Below are 9,704 nucleotides of genomic sequence, written 5' to 3'. Positions count from 1 at the left end.
TGGCTTCCTTGGCTGGTTCAATAGTATACGGTGGACCAGTCTCCGATCGATAAGGCATGGTTTATACCAGTCGAACGACCTCTGTGGCGATTCGATGCGACTGACTTAGTCGGGCTTCAAGCTTGAATCAATTCTACCACTGGGGTATATAGCGCCTTCATACAAATGGAAAGAAAATTTCCCTCAATGTTGCTCCAAGTATAACCTACAGGGCTAGAGAGGACAGAGTGATTATTTCGCACGGAGGAAACAAATTATATATATTGGAGATGGAGATTACATCGCGCCAAAGTGCCTGTAACTGTGATGGAACCATCACGTGCGCAGCCGCAGGACAGCTGCCGCAGCCCCAGACTGCGCGCATCAAACTACACTTCTACAGTACAGTGGAAGACACAATAACCGACGACAATATCGACAATGCACAGTACCAGTTGACATGACGCGACGGATGCGTGGCGCCGCGGACGAAAGAGGAGTGACTCGCAGGGCCACAGAACGGAACGACAAGAGCCGCCGGACGAGCGGACGATTCGTAGCACTACGGGACCGGTTACTGTTCGTTAGTCAATGCACAATCATTACAGTGCCTCGAGACTGTCTCCAAAACTGCACGGTGATAGCAACGGGGTTCAAGTCCTGGTAGTTAGTTACGTAACGACGTCGGCTTTCTTGCCTTTTCAAGCAGGCCCTGTAGACACCTAGTGGTTAGCAACAAGAAGATTAAGGAAGAATATCGATAGACCTAGTTCCAACCCATCCGACGATGGTTGAATTTTTAGTGCAGTTGGTAATGAGAATACCCAGCAGACTGTCGTAACAGTTACGAGCCCGGTACGCGTCCCTACGCAAACTGCACTCCGGGAAGATGCAACAGCGTACTATCGCGGGAGTCTTCCCACCCTCTCGTACAAGCTTACGCATTTCTTGATCGAAGTATCTTGAGGAAACTAACGACCAATTCACATTCAGAGATCTACCACGTTATGGAAGTCGAAGGCTCCTGTAACGAACCCATAGACTAACGAAGATAGTACTGCAATTGCGGCAGATAAGAAGCCATCCCTGGCACCAGACAAAGGTGCCTATTGAGAGAATGTTGATATGCAGTTTATTAGATATCAAATGATAAATTCTTGTCTAAAGAGGATCAAGATCATGTCTTCTTCTTCCCACCCTTGTTCGTTTGTCGTCAACTACACGGGGTCCGACAACATCCTTCAGTACAGCTGGACGCAATACGCTCCTTTTCATTTTCCCATTTATCCGTATCGTTGTCTCTTCCTCCCTATACACTATCCCTCCTCCCTACGTACCGACACTACAACGCTTTTTCTCCATCTTTCCCTTTTAAACTCTTGCCATCCCACAAGGACGTCGTTAAGATGCCGTCCATGCTCCTCAAGTCCTTCACGTTAGTACTGGCTGCATCCTTGGTGAGCCTCGGGCATGCCGCACCGAACCCCGTGGATACGGCAAGCGCAGCGGGGACCTCGGTTGATGGGTACAGCAATACCGTCTTCTTCTCCAACCGGTTCGTACTCCATCCCTCCGCATTTATCGTCGTCGATCCAAGCCAGCTGATGATATGATGGTTTTACTGCAGGGATATCTACAAGCAGAAATACCAGCCGCAAGATCTCCCGCTCTCCGATATCACCTACGTATTCTACTCCTTTGTAGGCGTCCTGAGCAACGGTACGGTGTAAGTCGACGTATGCAACGGAGAGGACGTTGCGGTGCTAACAAGCATAGCGAATCTAGCGTTTCCGTCGACCGTTATGCCGATCTGCAAAAAAAGTATCTGCACTACGGTAGGTCTTGCTACTCCCGCAGCAATGGGGAAAATTTCCGTTGACGCCAAGTTGTAGCCTGGGAGAGGTCGGGGACAAATGCGTACGGCTGCGTCAAGGAGCTCTACCTGCTCAAGAAGCATAAGCGAATGACCAAGATGATACTGTCAGTTGGTGGCTGGGGCTCGTCCAGGATCTTCCGGACCGTAGCGGCTACAAAACCTGGCCGGGACGTCTTTGCTAAGTCGGCTGTCGAATTCATAAAGGACTGGGGATTCGACGGCATTGACGTCGACTTCTCCGCAGATAGCAGTCAACATTCCCAAATCGTATATTACAGATTATACCTCGATAATATAGATTATAATCGCAACAAACTACAATAAATTTTAGTGTCGGCAGTACAGTGGCTTGAGCAGATCTTTATCCCCCTATCTAGAGCAACAAAGTCAGAGAAACGGATACTTATTGTTGATGGTCATGGAAGTCATCAGACTGATCAATTTATGTATTTTTGTTATGAGAATGACCTTTATCTTCTTTTCTTACCATCTCACGCCTTACACGTCTTTTAGTTACTTGACGTATTATGCTTTTAACTATTACAGCTGCCCACCGCCAAGTTATCCAAAATATTACTTTCGGAGTATTCCTAATTATACGAACCGTGTTCTACGACTTTACGCCTAGCGCCCTACAACGCCCCGCTATAAAATGATAGCGCCTATGCAGTAAAAAGATACATACAAGTAATTATCTTGAGCATAATTCTTGTTGTTCCTCAATATCTTCCTTAATATTTCTCCAGATTCCATTAATACGTCGCCTTGTTGGAAGAGGCTATACAAAAATTACATTAGCCAACTTATTATCAAGGCGGTCGTTTTTAGCCGTATCCCAATCAATATACGCTATTATTTCTTCCCTAGTCCAATCTCTAGTACCAGTTTGCATTTTATATTGCTTTCCCATATACTTCCAATCAAGGCACCAATCATACATAGCTTTTGTATACCGTAATGGTAGGTTTTTGTTAAAAATACTGGTATTTATGCTAGTAAGACTACCCAAATAGGATCCTATCCTATGTGTATTGCTACTTGCAATACCTAGCGATAGTATTACTGTCCGCTAATATACTACTACTGTACTATACGTACGAGTAGTACATCGAGTTGACGAATTGTATTTACAATACAACTTCTCCCCGCTCCGACTTGGTACGACTAATAGTAGTACTACTGCTAACCAATTTACTACTATTGCGTGTCCCGTGTAAGTAGTACTCGGTCGACTAAGTAAGATTATTGATCGGACTGTTAATTAAGACTACTCCTAGTAGTTGCCCGCCAACAGTACTACTATTGCGCACTAGGACCAACCCAACTGCAACTAGCAGTTGCGTGCTAGTAGTACTGTCACAACCGAACACTAATACCAACTAAGTCTACCAGTTGCATATACCAACTATACAACTAGCAGTATGACTTAACTAGAGTATTTGGAGCTGCATTACGTACAAGTAGATTGTTCGGAGATGCATTGTGTAGAATCAGACAGAATTCCAACACGTATACATTATACTGATTGAGGTACTACCTCTCAGGTATAAAATAGTCCTACCTTTCCTATACTTCTAGATAGGAAGAACAAGCAAGCATAAGAAAAAAGCAATCCTTCTTTTTTTATTTGAATCGCATCTTAGCACTATAATTTGACTTCTTTAAATCTGTATTCCCTGCCCAGTTACTAACTGGTGCCTGTCCTGCTGTTCCTAACAGCTTTGATTGATATCTATTTTGGATAGTCCTGGTAACTATATTTCTACTGCGCACCCTTCCTATTTTCCTTCTTTTCCCCAATTTTAAGAGGTTATGAGCCCGGAAGGACTATATCAAATCCTCCGGAACAATCAACGCAGCTGCCAATACATATAACAAGTACTACCTGTTATATATCCTGATGTACTTCTGCTATAAGTACTACTATAGTAATTCTAGGAAATCGATTCAACTGCAGTACCCAGCTGCCAATACATACTACAAGTACTACTTGTTGTATATCCTGATGCATTTCTGCTGTAAGTACTACTTACTGCAATTCCAGGAAATCGATCTAACTGCAGCACCCAGCTGCCAATATATACAATAAGTACTACTTATTATTATTTTAATACCAAACTGCTAGTACTACTAGCAAAAGGGCAAACCGAAATCTAGTTACTAACTAGATTGTGTCTGTGTTCCCAAAATGGATTCCACTAACCAATCGGTTCAACTAACTTACGGAACAATTAAATAATACCATTATACCAATTCAAAAACGCCTCGACAAAATAGAGCCCGAATACAAACCTATCCAAGGAATCCCAATACACAGTACTAGTACTACTACTACTGAAATAGCTAATCTGAGCTCTAATATTGAGCTATCCAAGAAGGTATTTTTATTCCCAGAGAATGCTTAGCTTAAAGACACTAAGAACTTTGACTTATGGGAATAATTATTATCCATTCAACTTGGATCCCTTCGCCTGGAAGATTTTCTAAAAAACCCATCAATTACTACTAATTATTCAATATGCAATCAATGTTTAATACTTATACTACTTCGGGATAGCTGTACTGAGGGCTCGCGAGCATTAATTCTATGGATTCAAAATCCAACAGATGCCTATCTATCACTGAAAAAACATTACTCCAAAGGCAAATTAGCCTAACGTTACAACCTTTACAATTCCTACCATAACCTTACACTCAAAGGGTACAAAGTAACACTTAAGGCTTTTAATTCAGAATTCAACAACTAACTTACTCAACTTCAACTTAGTGGAGTAAATATCGACCTACTAGATCAGGCAAATCGATAAGTCAGCCCACCCCCCAAGACGGGCACACCCCAAGGCGGGCACCATAATTGACAATAAGGCGGCTAACTTCAAAGCCCAAGAACACATTATTACCAAGGCTATAATATTAAAATAAAATATCTAGAGTATCTATTTAAGCTGATATTTAAAGAAAAGGCTATTAAAGTCAAAGCTAGAAGTCAAGGCGGCTACTAGAGCCGGATCTAGTACCTGCCGAAGTCTGGCTCGAGTCTCAGTAATTGTACCAATCTGTACAAAGCGCTCGTTGAGATCTTGAGCTACTTTTTGCTTTTTCTGAGGCTTAAGTCAATAGACTTGATATTCCAATTGAGCAATTTTTGCTTGGGCCTCTGCAAGACTGGTATTGTATGCATTAAGGCCCCGGCCAATCTTCTAAAATAACCGTCTTGCAGTTCGATTAACTTGGCCAGGTGCATATACATTTGCAACAAGCATTTGAGTATCGTGCGATCGTTTGGGCGTTTGTAAAGTATTATAGCCATCTTCTAGCTGCTTTTTAACGGCCTCGATATCTGGAATAGTTATAGAAACAGTACTGGGTAGAACAATAGAACTGACTGGTCATACGTTGTAGTTGTATGGTTTCTAATCTACATCGAAATGGGATACTGGGCAGGGGAACTTTAAACCAACCAGTAAAATGCACCAAGGGCTGTCGGAGAGATCTATCAGCCCTGACCACCAAATATACTTTCGAGTACGGAGTACGGAGTAGTGCACTGGAACTTGAGAATGTGCGTATAAACGCTACATGCACTCGTGTAAAGTGGAGCAGGTGTATACATTTCCTCGCACTTAGATCGAATTCTGATACGTCGAATCATATGAAAATCTATATAAGCGCTTTCATGTATTAAACAAGATATACTGGGTATTACATAAAAGTTACTGCTCCTTGTTGACTGGTCATACGTTGCAGCTGTATGGTGTCGAATCTACATCGAAATGGGATGTTGAGTAGCGGAACTTTAATCCAACTAGCGAAATGCGCCATGGGCCATGGGAGAACGGTCCGCGGCCCCCACCACCAAATATACGAATACGGTGTACGTCGCACTAGTACACTGAGTTTTATAACAGCGCTTACAGTAAGACGCATCTTACGGCCTCTACTTCGAGGGGTGCTTATGGTCCGTCCCTTGGTAACGCAGTGTCAGCGGACTCGTGCAGACTAAAGGGACGCCTGTTGAAGAAAAGCGCGGTGTAAGAGTGGAAATAGCTTTCCGATAGATAGACCTATGAATGTACAATAATTCAACAATATGGCAAGAGGAAAATGATTCTATTACAATATAGGCGGCTGTTGGGGAAATTTCGCCTTCGAATACGACTTGCAACAACTTGAGTGTATAGTATGAGTTGAGGGAAGGATTTAAAACATGAATCATCCAAACCTGTCGCAGTCTTATGGCTCTTCAAGATCAGGTGGCTTATCTAACCACCAATATAGGTAACAATCTTCCTTTACCAAGGTAGTATATTTAAGGCGTTCAGAAATTAAATGGCAGCATGGAAGAGCATATTGTTCTTGCAACGTAGTTATAGTTTTGGGTTTGGCTCTCTTACTGTATAGATATTCCAGCACAAGCAGGACGGTATTGGTAAGAAAGTAAATTAACAGTAATATGATCCTGGAAGATGAAGATCTCAAGCTACTCTTAGGGGTACTACCTCGAAGTTGTGATTTTAAATGCCGTTTGAGTAGTACGCTGATTGTATAAAGGATCTTGTGTATATATAGTAACCAAGGCAGGTCAAGGCGTAGGAAAAGTATCCTAGACTATAATTATGTAATTACAACCCGTGCGATTACGCCTAGTGTTACTTTGAACTGGGATACTAACTCTTTAACCAAAATTGAGTGTCACAAACGTGAAATAGCTGCCCAGATGCAAGCCGCGTGTAAGTCAGAAGGGGTGAGCTAACAACTAAGGAAAAGACAAGTTCTTAAGGTTATGTGACCTTCGAAGCAGCAATCGATAGATCGAGTATCGATCACAATAACTACGGATCGATAGATTATAACCATAATCAGCCGATCCAGCACGATCATAAAAATTGTATAAGACAGTATTTACCGCTTAATAGATAGCTTTGTTCTGTATTGATTAATCTAAGCAATTGCCTTGTAATTGAGAAGTACAAAGCTTCTTAACGGACTCTTATAAACATACTATTCTACGTTACGGCCGACTTACTTCCTAAGTAACAGTACCCCCTTAGGACGCTTTAAGCATTCATTACATTGAGGTACTTCTTAATATAGTACCCTGCCCATTTGCGTTGTAAGAGTATTTATTCTACAGAAATACAGTCCAAGATTCGTCCTTAAAATTCCGGGTATATTGTATTTAGCCTTTCCCATCTTGTGTCGAATTCAGTCTATATTTCAGCATACACTACATCCTGCCACATTATAAAAATACTGCTTTAGGGCCGTAACTATCAACGTCTCGGTCATTATAGTTAGTTAACCTATGGCTGTGACTGCCGGGGCCGTTGCGACTAGCCGAGCTGCTCCTGTGACTAACGGTGCTGTTATGACTAGCCGGGCCGCCGCTGTAACTGCTGAAGCCGTTAGGACGAGGTTCATTTGTAAATGAACCCCTATTACGAATAGAGTAAATATCCAGTTTGAACTGTTGTAATTCTTTAACTGCTGGGGAGAAGTATGAAGTATCCTACTTATAGATACTACTATATTATTATTGTATAAGTTGTAATCTTCAAAGTAGCCACATGCGCATAATAGTATCGATACTATAGTATAGCTGCTTATACATTTTAATAGTAGTGCGTAGAATTACTTGTTTGTAGTTGTACCTTTTCGTATTGCATAGGCACTAAAGATTTTTAGCAGGGCATTGTAGTACGCTAGACGAAATTTCGTGTATGTAGAGAAACAGTTCTTGTTGATTCGGTTGTGGGGGAAACTGGTAACGAGAGATCTCTTTCAATAATTTAATATAGTACGAAGGGAGGAAAAAGGAGGTTGCGCTGTTGCGTCCTACTTATCGCCCAGTGGGTCGCAAAGTTACGAATACGTAACCCAATCTATTACTTTGCCCACGCATTGACTTGTCTTGGTTGCTGTATATTACATACAGTTCGTATAATTAGGAATCCTCTTTGTAAAAGGAAAACCATAACAAAATTACAAAGAGTATTCCTAATTATACGAACCTGTTCTGCATTTACACGAAAATTCGTCTAGCGCACTAATACAGCGTCCCGCTACAAATCTCTAGCGCCAGCTGTATGCAATACAAAATAATAATAACTCAGATAGGGCTGCGTATTCGCAACCTTGTAACCAACTGGGGTACAAATATGCTGCAAGAGTGCAACCTCCTCCGTACCGGATTGAACCATTGACTTTTTCCCTCCGTACTAAATTGAATCATTGACTTTGTCCCCCCGTACCAAACTGAATCATTGCAAGGGATCTCTTGTTACCAGTTTCCTCCAGAACCGAACTAACAGTTACAGCCACATTACAGCCACTAATATAGGTCCAACCGATCAGGTAAGGATGTAATCCACCTTATACGATTGTACCTATAAAGTAAGGTTGGATAGCCTCCCTTCCAGCAACTAGTTAGAAGTTTATAAGTACAAGGAATACAATACCTGCCCACTCTAACAAGACAAGGATTTATACCAGTCTAATCTAATTCCAGATAGTGATCAAACTCAGAATTGGTATCTGATTCCCGATAGAAATCAGGCAAATCCATGCAGTCAGAAGCTAGACTGTAGTTACTAACTAAGAAACTAGTAGTATTCCTTAATTGTGTGTAGCTTTTAGATCTATTGGATTTGTTGGATCGATTTGATCTAGTCCGCCGGTTGGTCTGATTGTATCGACCAGATGGGTGGGTTGACTCGATTGGTCGGGTTAGCCGGGTTGGCTAGATTAGCCGGGTTGGCCGAGTTGGCCGGATTAGCCGGGTGGGCCGGGTGGGCCGGGTGGGCCGGATTGGCCGGATTAGCCGGGTTAGCCGGGTTGCTCGGTTTAGCCGGATTAGCCGGATTGATTGGGTCGACTAGATCTAGTAGACCTAGTGTTGCCCTTACCTTGTTCGTTGGATCATTAACATATCTTGTGACTGAATGCTCGTAACCGCGGCTACTGGGATTTCGATATTCTTCCAGGAGGTTGGTCATATGATATTGCAGGTTGAGGGATTTGTTTTAATCCCTAAGCCTCGGATGCTTTGGAGAGTATTGCGTTGCATAACGACCCATTGCAAAAAAAAAAGAGCTAGCAGTTGCAAGATGCCGATTTGCCTAGTCCAACGGATTATGATTATTCCTTGTTCCTCCTAAGTTCAGGTCGGGGCAAGGTAGGTAGGCTATTTACAATTATTCTAGTTACACTAGTAAACAGCGTTTCCTAGTTCCTTTCAACTTGGGCATCGGCTGCTTATCCTGCATACAGTCTCTGACTGTTGGTTGTTCTACTAGTGTAAATTAGCGTTTATAGCGCTGGTGTAAATTAACATTTGACATTGGTGTAAGTTATAACGGCTTTGTGCTATTAATTGTATAGCTGATAGTGTATTATCCGCCACACTGCTTTCAGTATACCTATACAGTATAGCCAGTGTGAATTCATACTAAATGTACTGTACAACAGCCGATCTTTTGACAATACCAATAGGATATCCACGGCGGGAGTTGGGATACGGGTACCCGTGCATCCAAGTAATATTACAATATTATTATGTACACGCTGTTTACTACTAAACGCGTTGCGCGCACAACAGCACGCATTGCGCATACCATATTAACATTGCATTGATGATAACTATACGTACAATATAAATATAAATACATGTATTCGATAGTTATTTAGCTGAATAAAATGCCTACTGCTCCTCAGCATCTCTCTTACAAGCCCTCCAAAGCTCGCCAATTCGTCGTCTACTTAGAAAGGGTTGTACTATAATCTCCTCGGTTACCTAGGCGTCAAGACGATTATCCTCAGAGTCTTCCCAGTCTAGATATGCCATTTAATG

The 9,704-nt window shown here is 42.2% G+C and overlaps 1 protein-coding gene across 1 annotated transcript; it reads left to right on the top strand.

The window, feature by feature from the left end:
• Positions 1 to 1,385: 1,385 nt before the first annotated feature.
• Positions 1,386 to 2,179, top strand: DCS_03955 (uncharacterized protein; the record flags this gene model as incomplete). The annotated part of the gene is made up of 4 exons (XM_040801268.1): positions 1,386 to 1,534; positions 1,607 to 1,705; positions 1,756 to 1,814; positions 1,872 to 2,179. The coding sequence occupies 4 exons, from the start codon at positions 1,386 to 1,388 to the stop codon at positions 2,177 to 2,179; spliced, it is 615 nt and encodes a 204-aa protein (XP_040656301.1).
• Between the last annotated feature and the right edge of the window lie 7,525 nt (positions 2,180 to 9,704).

The sequence above is a fragment of the Drechmeria coniospora genome, chromosome 02 (assembly GCF_001625195.1).
Source record: "Drechmeria coniospora strain ARSEF 6962 chromosome 02, whole genome shotgun sequence".
In the NCBI taxonomy this organism is placed as follows: Eukaryota; Fungi; Ascomycota; class Sordariomycetes; order Hypocreales; family Ophiocordycipitaceae; genus Drechmeria; species Drechmeria coniospora.
This window is presented reverse-complemented; position numbering and strand designations above follow the sequence as displayed.